This window comes from Nyctereutes procyonoides, unplaced genomic scaffold (assembly GCF_905146905.1).
Source record: "Nyctereutes procyonoides isolate TBG_1078 unplaced genomic scaffold, NYPRO_anot_genome, whole genome shotgun sequence".
NCBI classification, from domain to species: Eukaryota; Metazoa; Chordata; class Mammalia; order Carnivora; family Canidae; genus Nyctereutes; species Nyctereutes procyonoides.
In genome coordinates this window covers 44,360,529-44,381,322 of record NW_026575126.1, presented here as the reverse complement: position 1 = coordinate 44,381,322, position 20,794 = coordinate 44,360,529, and the positions used below count along the sequence as shown (strand labels likewise).

Sequence of the window (20,794 nt, the reverse complement as noted above, 5' to 3'; positions counted from 1 at the left end):
ACCTGCAGCTCCTGCACCAGGGCGTGGGAACGCCAGGCCTCTCAGCAGGGCACAGAAGGCCTTTGGGGCCGAGTCCTGCCCGTTTCTTCGGTCTGGTCTCTGGCTCTTGTGGTCTCTCTGTGGTGACACCATTGAGTGCCCTGCCCTCACCCTGCCTTCGTGCCTCCGGTTAGCTTTGCTCTTGGTCTACACTGCCTTCCATCCCTCCTCAGAGTCACTCACAGTTCCCGCTCGACCCTGGAGATGGAACTTCCACCCCGACCTGGGGCCTACCCTTGGTGCCTCCACAGCATCGGGGGTCCGCCTGTACTCCGGTCCCTGTGGGGTGCTGTGACCTCTGCCCCGCCAGAGGATGAGCTGAGCCCAGGGACCATGCCTCGTCCACCCCTGGGCCCCTGTCACATGGTAAGTCCTCAACGAGCTCCGGTGAAATTTGTGGCCTCACGGTGCTTCCTGAGCCCGAGGCAGGCTTGTGCAGGCCGACGAATCCCCCAGGACATCCCTCAGAGGTCTGTAATAGGTACTGAATACGTACTTGCCAGACAATCACTTAAGGAAACTGTTTCCAACCTCAGAGAGGACACATTTGTGCAGATGCTTCCGTTATTAATTTTTTTTTTTAATTTAAGAATACCGATTAACACAGGAAACAGATTTAATTCACGGAATTGTGCGTATGGTCATCAGTTACATTGTGACATGTTAATTTCTTTATCATGTATTGGCACTGTCACCAGAATACTGTAAACAAGTTCACTTTGAATGCGTAAGTCGGCGGTACTCCCTAGCTGTGGTTCTCTACCATGAACTGATGTGTGTGTGTGTGTGTGTGTGTGTGTGTGTGTGTGTGTGTGTAGAGATAGGTACAGATATACAGGTATATTAATGTAGTGCACAATTTTGCATGGTTACTGAGTGTCAGTAAAAATTATAAAAAAAACACCCATTTATAATAAAAGTGAGGATGTGCTAAGACTTGCTATTACAGGACCTTGTTTTCTGGAAAAGTGACAAGACTTGCTAGAGATAGTTACTGAAGTCTATGGCACGGATGGAGATGGATTCCGTTCCCAGACCGTCGGCCACAGAAGCTCTCCGCGGGCCCCGCCCCAGGCGGCAAGCTGTCGGCTGGGCTCCCCGCCTCACCCACCTCTCCCCCTACAGGCTTGAGCCCGGCGGGCCGAGAGTTCTTTGCCTTGAAGTTCTTCCAGCTTGACCCCCACCCCCCAAGAGAGGATGCCTCGGGAACTCCTGTTATGCCCTGAGCCAACGAGAGCGTGTTGATAAATGGCTTAAAAAGTTTCACGAGAAGTAACTTCCCTTGGTAAGGAGTAAGTCTGGAAATGACTTTCCAGGTGAAAGGATGTCATTCCTCTACGCTGGCCCCGTGGGAGAGAACAAAATATGTATAGCCCACTCCCTCCACCAAAGAGAGCGGAGTTTCTGGTTGCGGCCCGGCTTGCAAACCTGTCAGACTCTGGGAACCTTTAACCGAGCGTCTGCATCCAGCGCTAGGGTTCTCCAGAGAAAGCATACTTATGCCAATAAATGAATTATGGTTTGGTTTGCATCTGGCTTGTTTGTTGAATAAGGCCCTGGAATCTTGGGATATTGCCTGTGGGATCTGGAACCCCAGTGAAAGGTGGGAGACCGTGGACTGATGTGTCTGTGAACGTGCTGTTCCTGTCTCTGCGACACTCCTCCGCCTCCTCCTTGCCTCGTCTGCTTGGAGAACTCTTGCTCATTCTACAAAAAAGCCTGCTCAAGTGCTACTGTCTCCCCGAAGCCTCCTGACCCTGACTGGCGCTCCGTCTGATTTCCCCGTCTTCCCCCGCGTCTGTTACAGCACTTGCTGCTCGGCTTTGATTGCTGGCTTAAGGGTCTGTCATCCCCAGTGACACGGGAGTCCCTTGAGAGCAGGGACTATGCTGCGTTTCCCCTTGTACTCCTAGTACTTAGCCCTGGGCCCGGGGTGGAGCAGGGGCTTGACGAAAGTTCCATGAAGGAGTGAGAGTAAACGGATGGGTATATGAACGAGCGACACCGTGCACAGAGAGGGGGACAGCGCGCCCGGACAGCCTTGCCCAAGACCAGAGTCCTTCTTAACAGCAACGGCTAGCGTGGACTGCGAGATGCACAGCGCACACAGCCCATGGCTCTGACCGTGCCTATTAGACATGCCGGTGCCTTTCATTCTCTACAGAAATAGGTCAATGACCGAGTCTGCTGGAGGGTGGAAGCAGAAAAGAGAGACAACGACATAACCACCACCAGCTTGAGGTCTTTGAATGATTAGTTATTAGGAGAGCAAAGTACTGGACTGAAAAACTTGGTATGTCCACCCCCGAGGCGGCCGGCCACGCACCTGGAGATGGAGCGCTTCCTATCGGGCGGGGAGAGCAGCCAGGCTTCCCAAGTCTGCCCACCCAACACCAGTCCATTGCTGTGGAACAACCAGATGCTCTTTTTAGGAGCGCCTGGGGTCACCTCGGTTCCAGGAATGTCTTGCCTCCACAAGAGGCCCCTTAGCCTCAGCACCAGTCCAACTAAGCACGTAGCCCTCATCTGCCTGGTAATCTACGTACCCTTTACGTCGGGAAGACCTCTCACCCGGGGTGGCAAGTACAAGGAGACTACCTTGGACCAACAGGCGATCTTTATTCTGCGTGGAGCTCTGGCGCCTGCACGCACAGTGCTTCCCTCGAGAAGAAATCTAGTTCAGAGGCGGATTCCCTGCGATGGAGGAGCTGCGCACAGCTTTGCCATCCTGCGGGGCTGCTCACAGGTGGAGCAGAGGTGGAGGAGAAGTTAGAGACAGAGCCCCCAGGCGTGGGGTCCACAAATCAGACCCCAGATGCCCGGGGATGCAGGAGGAGGTGGCCCTGCTGCCCCAGGCCCTGGGCTTCCGCTCCGGGCGACTGGCTTGTGCTTCCGACCTTTTGGCTCCTGCGTGTCCCTGTGGATGCTCAGGCTGTGCCCCCCACCCCGAGGCCTGGGATGACAGGTCACAGAGGGGACAGAGTTTGGGGAACGGAGGGTGGTAAGAAGTGCCACCGATGGCACCCGGAGATGCTCTGAGGCAAAGCCCCGCCCAGGACAGAATTCACAGTTTAGAGGATCCCCAGCTGCACGGAGCAGAGCCGCCCAGGCCCCTCCCCACACTGCAAGCTCAAGCCTGCTGTCCTTGCTGTCCTGCCTGCGTGCCATCTGACCTGTCCTTCACTGAACTGTGCATGGGACCTGCTCAGGGCTCCAAGGCCAGGCGGGCAGGGGACAGCACATCTGTCTGCATAGGGTGAGGGGGGCCAGCATCCTCCATCACAGAATATGGCACTTGAGGGGGACTGGAACCCACAGGTCCCAGCCCCCAGTCCCAGGAGCAGCTGTCATTCCCTTGCCTGGCTTCCAAAGAAACCGTGGGGGGTCAAGGCCGGCAAATCTGTGGCCACAGGACCCTCACGGCCCCTGCCTAAGACGACGTCCAGGGCTCACGCAAGAATTTCTGGGGTTAGACCAACGTGCATCACTGGCTCTGCAGGGAGGAAAATCAAAACCAGCCCCTCCCGCCCGCCCCCACCCCCCCAAGCCACCACGAACATCCCCTCCCCACCAAGAACCCTTCAGTTTACACATTCGCCTCTGATACTTTAAGTGAAGACATGAATTAGGCAAACTAATCAATTTGACAACAGTTGAGATCGGGGCTTTCTCATTGCGTAGTGGAAATGGCTTCTTTACTTGAAGTCTGCTAAGATGTCGCTGAAAATATTGAGGAACAGGTGTGCGTGGTGATCCCTGAAGACCAGAGTGGGGCGGAATCGAATGGATTTGTCCCCGCAGCCTCCCAACACCACGCCTGAAAGCAGAGGCAGGAGGGGGTCAGCGGGGGGGGGGGGGGGCCGCACTCCCTCCACCCACCTGCCCAGCAGGCTCTCTCTCTCTCTCCCTCCCACCTCCCACCTCACAAGCCTACGCTGCTGCCCCTGCTGCTGCCCCAAGCCAGGCCCGCTGAGACCCAAGTCCCAAGGCAAAGTCCTCGCCTTCCAGAACCTCGTGGTGGGGTCAGGAAGGAAAGAAGCAAACAGGGAAAGGACAGAAGGACAGGCAGGCAGGCAGCAGGTGCGGGGGCCCCCCGGGCTGTCCCCAGGGGGGCTGGGTCTGCTGATTTGGGGTCCGGCGGCTTCCGCACTGACTGGCTGGGTGCCCTGGTTGAGGCCTCACAGCACCTGCAAAACCCACTTCCTCGCTTTAAGGAGGAGGTGGGTTAGCCCTGCCCCTCGGGGATCCTGAGATGCAAAGGGGCCCTCTGGGCCTGACTCACCTCGGGCCCTCTGCCCATGCACTCCGACCCCACTGAGCCTCCCCCACGGCTCCCCCCAGCCCAGGGAGGAGCCCAGCCTCTTGGATGGGCTCCACAGGCCATGGTGATGTGCACCTGGCAACCCCTCCTCACCCTCTGTTCTAGAGGCTTCCCGGCCTCCAGGGGCTCTGTCAGGCCTCAGACAACTGCACACGCCTCTGCCTCCTCCTCAAGGAAGCCTCTCCTGATTTCCTGGCTTTGAGCTTGCCCCCCCCGCCCCCACCCCGATTCTCCATCCTACCCCGTCCTCCTTGCTGGGACCTGCAGCCGGTGGTTTAGGGACGCTGTCTCCCCCGTTCCCGCCTGCTAGGCCAGAAGCTCCTTGAAGGAAAGGCCCTGATGGTCTAGTTCACTCCCGTCTCAGTTCTCTCCCGTGTTGCTGCAACTCACCGGCTCCGTGAATAGCTACGGAGTGAGTGTGTAAGGACATCCCGGCGGCCTCTTTCCCTTCTTTTGAGAAAGAGCACCCGGACTGTTTTCAGCCCCAGGCACCCCCTGGTGGCCCGTGCCCCAAGGCGCCCCGAGGAGCGCTGTCACCAGGTGACCTGGGACCCTGGTGAAGCTCGGCTCCCGGTCCTGTTTGCTTACCTTTGTTTCTGGCCATTAGAATGAGTTTATTCCGAATGGTTTCATCGGGAGTGTCGAAGGAGCAGAAGGTGCCTCGTCCTCTCACTCTGCTGATGAACTGGGGGTACCGGGCCTGCAATGGGGGGAAAAGGCGGTGTCAAAGCCTGTCACCTGTGTGGTGCTCCCCCGGGTCTGGCAGGACGGTGGTGGGGTTATGGGCTCTGGCTGGGGACACCTCCAGTCCCGAGTCCCAAATCTGCTCTGCCTCTTTCTCCTGATGCACCCTTGGGCCAGTCACGCAAGTGGCCTGTGCCTCAGTTTCCTCTTCTGTAAGCTGAAGCTTCTGTCGTCTCCCAATGGGCCATGGTGGGAATTCAGCGACACAAGATCTCTGTGTCAAGCGCCGGGCCTGGCCCCTGGCAGGGGCTCAGAGGACGTTAGCCATCTTTATCTGCGCTTCCTCTAGAGAAGCTGTGGTTCTGGCAGGAGAGGAAGCTCATCCTCACTCCAGGCTCTGAGACGGGGTGCTGGCTTGAATGGTGCTCCCTCCCCGAGGTCATGCCCACCTGGAACCTGTGAATGTGGCCCTACTTTGAAGTAGAGTCTTTGCTGATGGAATTAGGTTGGGGGGAAGGCCACACTGGATGGGAGTGGCCCTAACACCAAGGACTGGTGTCCTTATAGGAGGGAGGTCTGGACGGAGACACGGGCACGCAGAGGCTGGACTGGGTTCCCACAGGCGGAGGCTGCCGAGGATGGTTGGCAACCTCCAGAAGCCGGGCAGGGCGTGGGATGGGTTCTCCCTCTGAGCCTCCAGAATCAGTGCCTATGCTGTTACCTCGGCTTCGGACTCTGGTCTCCAGAACGGCAAGAGAATGAATTCTTGTTTTAAAGCACCCAGCTTGTGGTCATTTGCCCAGCAGCCTGAGGAAGTTAGCTTCCCAGTTACGGCCACTGGGTGTGGGAGATCTTGCTCCTTCCCCACTCCAGTGTCCATGCGAAGGCATGACCGAAACTAATCTCAGGGCAGGGGTGCCTGGTGGCTCAGTCGGGGAAGCATCTGATTCTTGATTTGGGCTCAGGTCCTCATCTTGGGGTTGTGGGATCGATTCTCTCTCTGCCCCCCTAAAATAAATAAATCTTAAAAAACAAAAACCTCAGGACAGTGAGGGCAGAGCCGAGGGGCAAGTGTCATCTCATTGCAGTCCCTCGGTGGAGAGTGGAGATGATGCCACTTTCTGGTGGTGGTAAGGGCCCATGTGTGTGCCAGACGCTGTGCTAGGCACTTACAAGCAGGGTCTTGAATCCTTGATTCACCAGCAGAGGAGGGCCCCTTTGGTCTCCACAGGTGGGGAAACTGAGGCTTGGCAGTCACTCCAGCACTTTCTCTGCTCGTTTGGGAACCTGCCTATTGGCTGGGAGGCAGCGCTTCAAATATATTCCCCCCTCCTCTATTTTTAAAGGTTTCAACTATTTATTTGAGAGAGAGAGAGAGAGAGAGAGAGAGAGAGAATGAAAGAGTAAGCGAGCACAAGCAGGGGGAAGGACAGAGGCAGAGGGAGAAACAGGCTCCCCGCTGAGCAGGGAGCCCGACCTGGGACTCCATCCCAGGACCTTGGGATCATGACCTGAGCTGAAGGCAGACACTTCACGGACCGAGCCACCCACAAGTCCCATATTCTTGCTGTCTCTGGGGACTTGGTCTCATCTACACACACACGTACACACACATGCACACGTGTGCTGAGTGTCCGCTGACCTGATTAATCAGTGCAGGACGTGGAGCTCCCTCCCAACCCCTCCTCATGGCAGGGCCTCAACTATTGTTCCATATCCACAGGCATCCTTTTGTTTCACCCATTTGTCTGGCTCATCGTTTTGGGGTGTTCTGTAACTCCTTCTTGCCTAAAGCTTTGTAGGGTCCTGACAGGGCCCTCTCCCCTTCCATCCCTTTAGATGAGCCTCTGGAGCTCCCCAAAGTGAGCGGCCAGTGTTGGCTCCGGGAGGTTTCCACAGAACCTTCATCTGGGGAGGCAAGGAGGAGGGAGGGAGGAAGGAAGGGCACAACTCTTGCAAAGGCTTTTCCTAGACCCACCTCTACCCAACTCCAGTTAAAATGCAAATCCAGCCCAAGAGGAGAGAAAGAAAAAGAAATTCTACACAGAGCCCACCCACTGCACCTGCTGGAGGGTCTCAGCTGTTCCAAGAGCCACACTTTACCCGTTCAGAGTCCGCAGTCAGGCGGGACTGGGGTTAAAGCCTGGCCTCCTTGCTGCTCACCTCCCCAGGCCTCCCATTTCTCACCCAGAAAATGAGCATCATTATGTTTTCCTAAGTTCAAATTGTTCTGAGCTAAGGGTGCCTGAAAAAAAAATGCGGGATGACCTAGTTAAATCTGAATTTCAGATCAACAACTTATAATTTAGTATAAGTATGTCCCAAATGGTACATGGGATATACTCACGCCAAAAAGAAATTAGTTGCTATTTTCCAAATTTAACTGGGGTGTTGTATTATGATTTGTTAAATCTGGTATCCCTACCTTGGGATGTTGTGGGGGGAGGGTGTCTAGAGCTCCTGCCACTGCCCCGTGTCTGGAGCCAAGTCCTGTGCCTGCCCCCTGGGCCTCAGACTACTGGAATTTAAATTTAATGGGGGTGGGTTGGCTTTCTTCTCCTCCTTCTAAAGGAGGAGAAGTCCACCTATTCTGAGGATTACATGAGATAACGCTCTTAACACAATGCTTGGAGCTTAGCAAGTTCTCAATTAATGGAAATAACAATTATCATTATGTCCTTGATCACATCGGAGAGGTAAACACCGGCAGAGACATGACTTTTTTTAAAGTAGGCTCGGTGCCCAGTGTGTCCAGCTCACGACCCTGAGATCAAGACCTGAGCTGAAGGCAGCCCCAGTGGCGCAGCGGTTTAGCGCTGCCCACGGCTCAGGGCGTGGTGCTGGAGACCCGGGATCGAGTCCCACGTCGGGCTCCCTGCATGGAGCCTGCTTCTCCCTCTGCCTCTCTCTCTTTCTCCTCTCTGTGTATTCTCAGGAATAAATAAATAAAATCTTTAAAAAAAACAAAAAAAAACAACCTGAGCTGAGATCAAGGGTCAGATGCTTAACCACCTGAGCCACCCAGGTGCCTGCAGAACTCGGCCTTTGAAGTCCACCAGAATCAGCTTCCAAGCCCATGGGTGCCACAGGGAAGCTGTGTCACTCTGGACAAGCTACTAGCCCTCCACGCCTCAGTTTCCTCTTCTGTAAAATTGGGACAGTAATGGTGGCTCCACTCACTGTATTGGTACTGGACTTAACTCCACGGGCGTACGAGAGCCCCTGTTCCAGTCTGGGCATGCAGCGGGCACTCAATAAATGGAAGCTGTTACCACCACCAACTGACCCCCCCCTCACCACCACCACCACCACGGCCATCACCCCTTGGTGGTTCTGCTCAGATCCCGGCAGAAGGGCTCTCTGACCAGTGCACTGGAGAGTCATCTCTCCTCCAGCTCCTGGGCTGGACTGGGCCCCCGACGGCCCCCACCCCGTCTGGGAGAGTCACATGTAGGTGTGTGCACATGCCTGTGCATGCGTGTGTTGGGTGGGGGGTGGGTGTCAGGCAGGGAGCATGAAGTAACAAAGACAAGCGAGTGTAACCAGGAGCTGTGCTGTCCCGTGCGGCGGCCACACGTGGCCTGAAATGTGACAAGTCCAAGGGGAGCTGTGCCAGGGTGTCAGGGTGAAGGACGGGCTAGATGGCGAAGTCTTGGTACACAGAAGGCAACGCGAAATGCCCCCTTCGGTATTTTCTGTGCTGACGGCAGGCTCAAGTCGGGGTGTAATGGGTCAGGAAACTCTGTCATTACTAACTTTGCCTCCTTCCCTTTTACTGTTTGGTTACTAGAACGTTTAAAATGGCTTCTGGGGCTTCCCACGTCTCCTGTTGACGGCGCCGGTGCGGGGTGGCGTGTAAGAGGAGGGCAGTCGCGACGAGGGACGAGGCGACACTCTGCGGGGAATGTGAGTGGGGCGACGGATGCCTGCATTTGGCGTCAAAGGGGACCAGGAACTGGGAGTGGGGGTTGGGATGGAGCCCCTAGGAATGGGAGATGGTGGCGGGGGTGGGGGGAGCCAAGGCCGGGGTGGGGGGTACCTGCAGGTCCAGCAGCCCCGTCAGCAGGGCCTTCCCGGCATGGGCTGCGTTATTCAGCAGGTCCTCCCGCTTGATGATGTTGATGACCTCGGCCAGCAGCAGGTTCTTGGACGGGTCCCCCAGCCAGGTGTTAAAGATCCGGTAGGGCTGGAATAGGGCGTCGGAGGGGCTCACATACAGGCAGACCCTGGAGGGCCCCCCCGCTTCCCTCAGACACACCCGTCCCTCCTTTAGGAGAGAAACAAGCCCGGCGAGCATCGACCAAGCTCAGGGAGGGCAACACACGGCATCTCCCTGGGTTCTTTCCTACAGCTAGGGGCTGCTGCTGGGGAGGCCAAGCTGGCCCACGCCCCGGGCAGTCCCTCGGTCCTGGGGAAGCCGCGACAGTCAGCCCGTAACTACGGTGACCTCACTTTATACAAAGGAGCCAAGTCTGAGAAGGTACGGGATTTGTCCCAGAAAATATGGTGGTGGAGTCAGGAGAGGCTCGATGGCCACTCACCATGACCGCCCATTTATTCCTCCATGAAGTATGCAGGTGTCAGGGGACACACCGAAAACACACTTCCCAGCCTCCCTTGCAGACAGGAGTGGCCGTGTGACCAGATCTCAGTCAAAGTGTTAGAAACAGAAATATTGTGGGATTTCTGGGAAGGCTGCTTTCTAAAGACAAGATGGGGGCCACTTTGTCCTTCCCTCCTTTTTTCTTCCTTCTGCTTGGAATTGGTATGTGACGGCTGGAGCTCCAGCAGTGATTTTGGATCATGAGGCAACCTTGAGGGTGGAAGGCACCGGCAGGAATGGTGGAGGAAAGGGTCCTGGGCCCCTGATAACTGTGTGCTTGTATGTATGAGCATCCCCATGGATACCCGGCAGTATAGTGCAGTGGTTTAGAGAGTGGGCTCCATGTTTGAATCCTGGCTTTGTCACTTCACAGGCTATGTGACCTTGGACAACTTACTTAACCTCTCTGCACCTGATTCCTCATTAGTAAAGCAGGAGAGAAAAATAACACCTACTTGCTTAGATTGCTGGGAGAATTAAAAGTACTGGGCCGGCCACAGAGCACGTGCTCAGTTCACGGCAGCAGCTACCAACACTATGGTATGGGCACGCGGGAAGCAGGGGACTGACGGTGGCTGCGAGGAAGTCGCCCTGCACAGAGCTGGGTGAGCATAACCACCGGCTAATTACATGGGTCAGGAGTGGTGTGACCCGGCCGGGGTCCCCTCTGCTCCTGGTCTGGAGGAAGAGCCAGGGGTGGTGAGCCAGGGGAGGGCGGGCGGCTACTCACGGCATTGGGCCTGAACTCCTCCTTGTGGAAGAAGCCCCCGGTCATCATCTTCTTGCTGAAGGTCATCACATCCGCCGGGTCAGCCAAGCCCCAGTGCTCATGGGCCCAGAACTTGCCGGTGCAGCCGCCTCCTGTCTGGACCTCATCCACCAAGAAGGCACAGCCGTGCTGGTCAGGATGGGAGACAAGGGGTACATCAGCACCCACCACCGAGGACCAGCCCCGGACCAGCCTGGGACCCCACGTCCACCCAGAGGCATGCTGCCTTCTGGCCTGTGGACCAAGCCCCCGCTCCTGGGCCTGCAGAGCAGCTCTGTCGCAGCAGGGTCTGAACCTGTCCTCAGACTGCTGAGCTGGGATAGGACCGTCACTTTAGGATATCCTGAATGGAAGTGTGGCGGCGCTGCATTGGGCTTCAGGCCCCGCAGGGTCTTCTTCCTCCCCCAGAGCGGCCGACGCCTGCCTCCCAGGCTCCAGCTGGCCTGTGGCCAGTTCTGCTCACCACCCCGACTACTACTTGCTGAGAATCTGTGTTTAGAGCAACACATCTTACTGGTTAGATGTGCCAGTTGCACATGTAAACACGTGGTATTAACCTAGAGTCTGCTCATTTGGTGTCTGTTGAGTGCGGACCACACTGGGCTGCAAGAGGAGATGGGTCTGGAGAGAGACAAGGAGGAGGCCGAGCCCTTCCCTTGATGGGGAACGTCCCTGACTAGCTGGCAGAGTGGAGGCTGAGTCTGCAGTGAGGTTTTACAGAGAAACTCCCTCCCTTGTTCCTGCCTCCAATGCCGTGAGGCCACCAGGCAGCCTCTGACCTTCTGGACATGGGCAAGGATCCCAGGGCTAACCCTTTGCTCTGGAAAACCCACTGCAGAGGGCCCATGGCCCCGACAGGCCTTGTGCCCTGTGCACTGACCTTCCTGGAGATGTCTCTCAGCTTCCGGAAGAAGTCGTCGGACGCGTGGTTGTCTCCGCCCTCAGACTGGATGGGCTCCACGATGATCCCGGCCACTGTCTTCTTCTTTTTCCGATATTTCACAATCAGATCCTCCACCTGTGTTCCCAGGGGACAAGTAACAACAGTTGGCGGGAGCTCCAGAGCAGCATCTGCGGGTGGGCAGGTGGGTTCCACCCCCTACCCCCGAAGCGATGCTAAACATGTGTTCGTCGCATCCATTCAGAGCCGCTCGTGTGGGTGGGAATGTGCCCGACTTGGGCCTGGTGCTAGCACCGGGGGGAGAAACTCAGGGCGCTGGTCACGGGTGGCGGGGGGGGCACTGAATGAGACCAGTCAGCACAGGGTCGGGTGTAAAGAAGGGGTCGCTGCTGCTGACGCTGTTGCTACAGAGTCATTAGTGTGAGACCATTACTGGTAAGAGAGTCCCTTCTGTGCAGATTCTCGGATACGTATTTGGATGCATTTCTAGAAAAACTGCAATGACGTGTAGCTAAATATTTCTATTGGACAGGGCTGCAGTGGCCTCCATTGTCTTGTCTCTTATTTGCCACAAGTACCCAGCACCCAGCACCTTGCTTCCCACCCAGGACGTGTTAATTATTAACTGAAAAGGATGACAAGTCTAAGAGGCTGACCAGCCTCAAATCAGCCTCTTTTGAGCTCAAATTCCAAACTTGAAGAGTTTCCAGCTTCTTTTCCCCAGTGAAGACTCTGTCCAGTGCCTAACATGGAACCCCAGTATGTGGAACAGATTAAAGGATGGCTGCTGGTTGCGGCGCTGCCTGTCCCCAGTCCCTGGCCTGCCCCTGCTGCAACCCCAAAGCAGCCCCAGCACTTGGGAGAAGGCTGGAAATGGGCTCCAGGGTCCTAGGCATCCACTTTTTCTATGGGCTGCGCCACAGCCTCATAAAGTCTGTCTTTTTCTGGAGTCAGCGAAGCCTGCCCCCAAAGAAGCTTAAACGAGAAGGTATCAGTACCCGAAACAGGGAGATGGATGCCAGGAGGTGAAATCAAGGTGTCTCATTACTTTTCCTGATGTGGAATGTTTGGGACACAAGGCGTCTGTCTCCGTGTCCTCCCCAGAGACTGCCACGAGGGTCCCGGGTGAACTCTGTGCTCCTCCCCGGGGGGTAAGGAGACGGGGCGGGAGAATGTGCACGGTCCCGGGTTACCTCTTCCAGGCAGCGGGCTTCTTCTTGCTGGTTCTCTTTCACAAACTCTTCCAGAGGGTATTTCAGCCGTGGGAATGGAGCGATGGGCCAGTCGAAGGAAGGGATGTCGATCTTATGAATTGCTTTGGAGTGTGTGGTCGCTAAGCATCCTAGGCCAGCAAAACAGAAGGTGGTTGGCTTGGGGACGTAGGAGGAACAGTCTTTGAAAAGGAGATGACAGGCAGTGCAGGCCACGTCTTCCAACACCCAGGGAGCCCTGCTGCCTGCAGTTCCGGTGACACCCTGAAGCTAAAGCAGAACCCATGGGCCCGTGTGTGCGTGTGCATGTGTGCGTGTGTGCACGCGTGTGTGTGCATGTGCATGTGCTCTACTCTCTGAATCATCACAGATGAAGCCCAGGCTTTGGAGGCACGGAGCCAGGGGTTAAGTCCTGGCTCTGCCACTGGATGGCCTTGGGATGTTCCTTCTTTGCAGAGTCTTGGTTTCCACGTCTGCGAAGCAGGAATGACAATCCCCAACCCCCCTCTGCAGAGAACGGCGTGGAGTCAGTGAGACACTACGTGAAAACTGTCAGGGTGGGAGCTACGGCAAGCGTCACTACGGTTGCTGCTGTCACTCGTACCCTAACTGCCACCGGGGGATCACGCCGGGTCCTCCTTACCCATGGTCCTCCCGTGGAACGCGCCCATGAAGGAGAGGATGCTGTACTCGGGGCAGCCGGGGGCCTAGGACCAAGAAACGGTGGTTGTCAGTCACTGCGGTAGGGATGGGGGCTGTACTGTTGGCCCTGCACACCTAGCGGAACACACGTGCATCGGAAGAACTGCACTCCCTTCTCAGGACCAGGTTACAGACTGAGCCCACAGGTCTGGCATCCCCCCACAGGCATTTTGTTTTGCCCATGAAGTCAAGTAAAAAATTCTTTAATCAAGAGATTTCATATAAGTATCTAAACTTCTGGCTTCTCACATGCTCTGCATCATCTGGGCCCCTTCTCCTCCCGTGGCGAGAGCAGGTGGCCAAGCACAAAGGCTGGGCGAGCAAGCTGCCCCGGGCCCAATGCTGCCTTATGCCCCGATGTCCCCTGCTGGGCTGCGGGGCCTTTGGAGTTTTGAACTCCTCGTGCCAGCGGACTGCTCTGGCTTCCACTGCTCCAGGGGGGCCGGGTGCCTCCTGGGACACGGGCTGGACCAGGCATCTCACCAGAAGTGCTCTGGGCCCTTGGAAGGGGTCTGCGGGGCTGTGGCCTCCTCCTACAGCATCTGCCCTGGGCTCGGGAGGGACGCAGGAACTCCCTGCCGATGGCACAGCGGCCTTGTTTCCCAACCCCCTAACCTGGCCAGACCTGTTTCCAGTGGCTTCAGGCCGACTCTGGGCTGCAGAAGTAACCCTGGGACCCAGGGTTGCTGGGAGGCGCACACAGTGTTTTCTCAGGCTGGCTCATCTCCGGGTCCCTGAGACCTCCAGGAAAGCACCCCCCTGCCTCCACACAAACCCTGGAATACCCTCCTGTCATTTTCCTTGTTTGCCCTGATGCAGCCACTAAATGTGAGCAACGGGATCTAAAAACGTTGATGGAACAAGATGCCCGTGGGTGTCGGATGAGAGTGAGGGTCAGCACAATCCACTGCTTTCAAAGATGGCCAGAAGGAAAAAGAAAACACTTAAGTTTGTGCAGGTTTGTATGAACACAGAGAAAGGGGTAGATTAGGGAAAAAAAAAATTAAGGAAGCATGCAAAGAAACCAAAAACAACCTTACCACCCAGAGGCAGCTCACTGTAAACGTATTAGCAGGATTTCTTCCGGTAATCTCTCGTGTATTTATTTACATGGTTGACAGCACAGTGTCTGTGTGATTTACCTCTACTGTTTTTACTGAATTACAGCACGTGTGTCTCCAGGCCAAGAGAAAACCTTTGTGACTATTTTTGCTGTGGGTATGTGCAGGGGGTCACTGAGTATAGTGGCTCTTGATTTTTTTTTTTTTTTCAGCAGACACTTCTGTCTAAATCACTGAATGAGGGAGGACAGGCCTGGTCTGGTTGAAGCTGGCCGGGGAGCTTGGCACCCACCCACCCGGTTCTCCCTGTACCCCCACTGCCAGCCCCCGCCTCCGACACCGGCTTCTTTGGCGCCTCTTTGGACCGCTGGGGTTCCATTTGGAACCCCTACACTCTGTCCCCCATCCCCCGTAACTGGATATACAAGTGGTTCCCAATCTTTCCTGGTTATCACGACTATAAGCGCCAATGGGGAGAACGCCCCTGTACGTGCCTCTGTGCTGACATTTTGGATGATTCTAGAAAGTATATTAAAGGCTCCTCAGTCAAATTCAGGCAGCTGTCCTGGGAAACTGATGAGTGCTGGCCAGGAAGGGCCCCACTCAGCCCTGATGCCAGGGGGATGAACCAGGGAGTGGGAATGCTTGGGGATCCCTCAGTAGGGACACAATGTCTGTGTGCCTCCCAGATATCTGTGTGGAAGCCTTCACCCTCACTGTGATGGTGTCTGGAGGAGGGGCCTTTGGGAGATGGTCAGGGAAGGGGGGGGGTCCTGGTGGTGGCATCAGAGCGCCTGCACATGAGGCACCTGGGTACATGAGGACACGGTGAGAAGGCACCGTCTATGAGCCATGCAGAGAGCCTGTCCCAGGGAACTGAACTGAGCTGGCCCTAGGACTCCAGCCTCCTGAACTGGGAGAAAATACATCTCTGTTGTGGAAGTTGCCCAGCCTGAGCTCCCCGAGAGCCTGGGGTCCATCAGCCAGCACCAGCTGGAGGGGCTGTGGCAGCTGTCCCATGGCCTGGGCGGAAGGGCCCGCCATGCTTACCTGGTTGATCATGCACGTCTCCAGCTCCTCTTTGGAGAAACCCGTTTGACCCCTTTCCTTGTTCTGACAAAACACAACAGACGAAATCTCAGACTCCCCGGGGGGAGGAGGGGCTTCCACTTTGTATGCAAACCCACGTTCAGTTTGGATCCCTAGCGAGTGCTTTCTCGGGGCTGATCCTATACACTGCCTGGTGCACCTATGCACCAAAGGACGAGGGGGTTCATTGTGCTCACAGCAGAGTAAGTAGAGGAACACAGAGGTGCATTATTCTTCCATTGGAACAACTAAGAGCTGCTGAGGTGTGTTATGCCAAGGAAACCAGTGTAATTACACTGGGTAACTCAGCTCCTTGCACCACCCACAGTGGGATGTTTCGGAAGCCCCGTCCAGGCAGTGGCCCTCTCTGGGTTTTAACCATGGTCACTGCTGTTCCGTACTCCGGCCAGGTAGGATGCACAGTTGGACAAGGGGCGAGTGTGTGGCTGGGGGTGGGGAGCCCGTGTGTATGTGTGTGTGTGCGCGCACATGCTCATGCCCCAAACCTCACCCGATACCACATGAAGATCGTCTTAAAGGCATTTTCATTGGAGCAGGAGCCGCAGGACATGGTGATGAGCTGGGACATCCCTTTGGGAGCCACCTGCAGGGAGAGACAGCTGTGGGCTGGCTCTGTTTTGACTTCCACCTGGCCCTTGCTGGCGCTGAACCTCTGCAGAGGTGCACGCTGGGCACCGGAGGCTATGGGGAGCTGGGAGGGATCCAGGAAGGTCCCCGAGAGCAGGACTAGGAGAGCGGACTTGGGCTCTTCCAGGGGGGTGGCGAGAAGCCCAGGAAGGCCCTGAGGCTGGAGGGCAAGGAGGACAAAACCACGAAGAGCAGCCCAGACTGTCCTGCCTGGCACCACAGCCATCCCCTGAAACACCCACATTTTACGGGTGGGAAGTTGAGGTTCAGAATGACCTTAATTGCTGCAACCATGAAAACCGAAATGTTGGGAAGGGTTGAATAATACGCAAAGCTCCTATCAAGCAATAGATATCAATCCCCCCTGGTTCCTTTTTCCTGTGCACAAGGAATCCCTTCTTCTCTTTAAGAAGAAAATTAAAAATGCCCTTCATGAAAGAACCAGCACAAGAGCAAGACTAACACCCCCATCCTCAAAGGAGTGGGTCTGGAGCCTCTCCTCCCCTTGCGGGCACCCCCTCCCAGAGACCGGAAGGGCCTCCCTACGGGTCCCAGCAGGTTGTCCTCCCACCCGCCCCACCCCTGAACTCACAGAGAGCAAGGACTCCCGCAGCTTCTCCACGAAGTTCTCCGGAGGAAGGATGCCCAGGGCAGGTCTGTTGATGAACGTGCTCTGCAAAAAGGCAGGAGACCCACAGTGACTTCTCAGCCCTGACCTGGCTCCCTGCTGGCCAGAGACCAACCGAGCTATTCACAACGGGTGTGTTCAGATGGGCGGACGGTGTTCGCTAGGTGCTGGCAGCGGCTGGCTTCCCTGCACCGTCAGAGAAATCCGCTAGGATCGCTCCAGGTGTAAGAAGTACTGTGATATTTCCTGGTTGCGGCATTGCACTGTAGTTCCGGAAGATGCTACCACCCGGGAAGCAAAAGTTGCAAAAGTACTATTTTTGCAACTTCCTGTGAATTATGATTAAGTCACAATTTTATGATCATAATTTTGTAATTCTAATTTTATACACTGTAATTATGATCTAAAAAATCCACCCATCCTAATGGCTCAAAAACAAAGAGTGGACACTAACACGTGCTGGCGACGGTGCAGAGCACCCACGACCCTCGTTCACAGCTGGTGGGAACAAACTGGGAAGTGGTGTGGCGGTTTCTCACAATGTTGAACACGTGCCCTTGCACATGCACGCACGCGCGCACGCGCACACACACACACGCCCCGTCACTCGCCAATTCCACTCCTAGGCATTTACCTAAGTGAAATGAAAGCACACAAGGACGTGATCATCTGTGAATGCTTATGGTGGGTTTTATTATTATTTGCCCCAAACTGGAAATGACCCGCACGTCCCCGCATTGAGGAAGGATAAGGGAATGGGTATCTGCACACCACAGAATATCCCTCAACAATAGAAGGAACCATCTACTGACACACGTGGGGGAACACAAGGGCAGCTCAGTCACGATGCTGAAAGAGCCTGGAGTCAGAGAGGCACACGCCCCACTGTCCCCTTCTTAGGACATTCTGGAAAAGGCAAGACGCGCAAGAGAGACAGCAGCGCACAGTTGCCAGGAGCTGGCCCGGGTTGGGGGAATGTCTGGGTGCTGAACTGTGCTGTGTCTGTATTTTTAAAAATTGTGGTTAAAAAAACAACAGGTGACATAAAACATACCCGTGTAACCATTTCTAAGGGTACAGTCCAGCAGTGTTAGGTATGTTGTCACGCACCCATCCATCCCTCTGCAGAACTTTCTCATCTTACAAAACTAGGACTCTGTCCCCATTAACCACCGACTCCCCATCCCTCCTCCCCCCAGTCCCGCAACCACCACCGATGTTTCTGTCGCTAGGACTCTGACGACGACTCTAGGTCCCTCGTCTAAGTGGACTCATACACTGGCTTTGGTGACTGGCTGCTTTCACTGAGCATCATGTCCTCGGAGTTCATCTGTGGTGCAGGGTGGCTCAGGATTCCTCGGTGAGGCTGAATAATATCCCGTCGTATGGGGAGACCACACTGTTCTATCCATTGATGGACACTCGGGGTGCGTCCAGGCCTGGCGTCTGGCACGGTGCTATGAATGTGGGTGCATGAAGGTGCCTGGATTTGGGCAGCGACTACACGACTGTGTGTTTGGTGAAACCCACAGAGCTACAGAGCACAAAGGATGGGTTTTACTACATGTAAATTATACTTTGATCCAAAAAAAAAAAAAAAAAAGGGTGGGGGAAAGGCATTAAGAGGCAGTGTTAGCCCTGGAATTTCCACACCGAGCCGGGCTTAGGAGAGCCATCTGATCAAGATGCAGGCTGCAGCTCTTCAGAAGTGGGATGGGAGGAGCATGAGAGAACCAGTGTTAGAAAAATTACCTGACTCCATATATATGTTGGTGTCGTATTCTAATTTTGATAGATGTGGGTCCAGAGGAGTATTTCCCTCTGCAAGGAAGTCGACAGTGCAAACCTGATTCCAAATGGGCACTCGCTTCTGATAATTCAAAAACGAGGGGGCATGGTGGCCTCGGAGGTGAACCTGCCTGGCCCTAGCGTCGGTCAGCTCTGCCCTGACTTCGAAGCAGGATTGCAGGCCGAGGGAGCCAGCGCCTCCAAATTTCAAAAGAAAAGGGAAATGTAGATTTCAATGGGAAGTCCCCCCACTATAAAATGCTGGCCAGAATTCTCTTAAAACAACCTCTGGCCAAGGGACAGTCCCACACTCAGGTAGCTGCATTCTTGAAGAAAACCAGCCCCTCCCTGCCTGATGGCTTCAAAACACAGGCGTGGCCACTAGCTGCCCAGATGATGACAAGTTGGAGGCACATGCCGGGCCAAGGGCCCCAAGCCTCCCTACAGGCTTGTGGGGCTGCAGAGACGTGCTTTAAAGTGAGGATAAAGGAGAACATTTAATTCTGGAAAGATGCAGACCCCGTGGGGCGAGTCTGTGGGCTCAGATGGAATAAGGCCAGAGACCCCCTCCCCTGGAGATCCTGAGTGCCCCAGGCTGGGGTTGGGAAGGGTCCAGGGAGGCTCTGCACAATGCGTAAACAGCGAGGTTCCCAGGAGTGGATCTGGGTTTTAAAAAGGGATTGTGCTGAATGCATCCTGGACTGGATCCCGGGAGCAGGAAATGGACACTATTGGGGAAAGTGGGGAAATCTGAACAAGGTCTGCACTACACAACGTGCTAATTTCTTAGTTTCGACAAGGTGCTGTGGGGAGAGAGGTGTCGGCACCGGCGAACTGGGTGAAAGGCAGGTGGGCACCGTCCCCACCTTGTCTGTGCACCTGAAGCTAGTCTATGGTCGCATCACCTCGTTAAATGCACAGGTAATGACCCGGCCTGGGGGCTGCTCAGGTTCCTCTCTGTCAGACGTAACCAGTGCAGCCATCTTAGGGCAAATCCAGGTAGCGCTCACTGGACAGGGAGGCCCCAGATGCGCCCTCCTGGTGGCTCTGGAATTGGGCTTGGATGGCTAGAAATCGGGGCAGATTCATACTCTTATTTTTTTCTGCTTTGTGACCACCTGGGTGAGTCTAGGGTAAGTGGCTGGGGATGTTAACCCTCCTCACTGTAGAGCTGGGAAGACCAAGGACCAGAGAGGTCAAGCAACCCGCCCCAGGTCACACAGCAGGTTGGGGCAGAATCAAGACTCCCAGCAGGCTCGCTGACTTCAGAGCCACTCCTTTGCCAGACACGGCAGGCAGCTTCTGCCTGAGAACATTAATGCAGGATACGAGTCAGCCCAGTGCAACCCAGAGAGACCTTGGCTGGCCTGGAGGGGCCTGGAGGGGCATCTCCTTTTGGCTCCAAGCTGTTAGTGGGGCTCCAAGGAAACCAAGCGCATGGTGAGGTCAGGGTCAAGGCGAGCTGCTGTCACAGGCAGTGGGGGGAGCGGCTCACGGAGGGGGGGGGGCGTGCTGGCTGGTAGCCTGACCGCCTTTCTGGGGCCAGGGAAGATGTGGGGGTGGTGTTCTTGTTCAACAAAGCATGACATTAAGAACAGACGGTATCTGGGACATTGGGTAGCAGAATCAAATGAGGACAGGTTTCTAGAACCCTTGCTGTCAGGCTCAACAGTCCTAAAAGTACAGTATGAAGAGAATGGGCTTTGGTTTTAGAGGCTGTGCAACCTGGGGCATAGGGTGACCTCTCTGGTCTTCAGAGTCCTTATCTTCCAAAAGGGGGACGTCTCCCTTGCTGCCTGTACAGAGCCAGTGAGACGTCAAAGTGCAAGATGAGGCAGCAGCTCAGTCTAGATGGATAGCAGACAGGCCAGGAGGTGACGGTGGCGGCAGGTGTCTGACTGGACCAGGTCAGCAGTCCCAGGTGTCAGGCTGCACTCATCACTCAGCACAATGACTGTGCACTGATCATTTAGGAACTGTGGGCACTGTAACGAATGAGTGGCCCTGGTGACACAAGAAACTGGAACTGGGGCAGGAGCCCAGAAATTGGATCCAGGGGCTACTGCTTCATTTTTTGCAGCCACATGAAGTAATTACATTGGAGTTTGAGGGTGATGTGGTTGGGGTACAAAAGGGTTGATTAGCCCCTTTGTAGGACTTCAATGACCTGGCAGGAACCTGTCCTCGATGGGCAAAGTCCCATAATCGCTGCCGAGTGCATCTCTAGCCAAGAATCTGGAAGACCCACCATGTCAGCCAATGGTCCCCCAGCCTGGTGCCCCAGGTGTACCCCCCTGAGCTTAGGGCAGCTCCCACTTCTCTGAGACTGTGCCCAGGGGCTCCTTTCACT

At 55.5% G+C, this 20,794-nt stretch overlaps 1 protein-coding gene across 1 annotated transcript in view; it reads right to left on the bottom strand.

Annotated features, from left to right (window-relative positions):
- Window positions 1-637: 637 nt before the first annotated feature.
- Window positions 638-20,794, bottom strand: part of ABAT (4-aminobutyrate aminotransferase) — an 85,807-nt gene continuing 65,650 nt past the window's right edge. The window contains exons 7-16 of the mRNA XM_055341203.1: window positions 16,621-16,701; window positions 15,892-15,984; window positions 15,342-15,404; window positions 13,172-13,235; window positions 12,511-12,659; window positions 11,297-11,434; window positions 10,378-10,545; window positions 9,084-9,230; window positions 4,949-5,060; window positions 638-3,856 (exon numbers count right to left, since the gene is read on the bottom strand). Coding sequence (XP_055197178.1) covers window positions 3,735-3,856; window positions 4,949-5,060; window positions 9,084-9,230; window positions 10,378-10,545; window positions 11,297-11,434; window positions 12,511-12,659; window positions 13,172-13,235; window positions 15,342-15,404; window positions 15,892-15,984; window positions 16,621-16,701 — 1,137 coding nt within the window. The 3' untranslated portion in view covers window positions 638-3,734. The remainder of the gene's footprint in view (window positions 3,857-4,948; window positions 5,061-9,083; window positions 9,231-10,377; window positions 10,546-11,296; window positions 11,435-12,510; window positions 12,660-13,171; window positions 13,236-15,341; window positions 15,405-15,891; window positions 15,985-16,620; window positions 16,702-20,794) is intronic.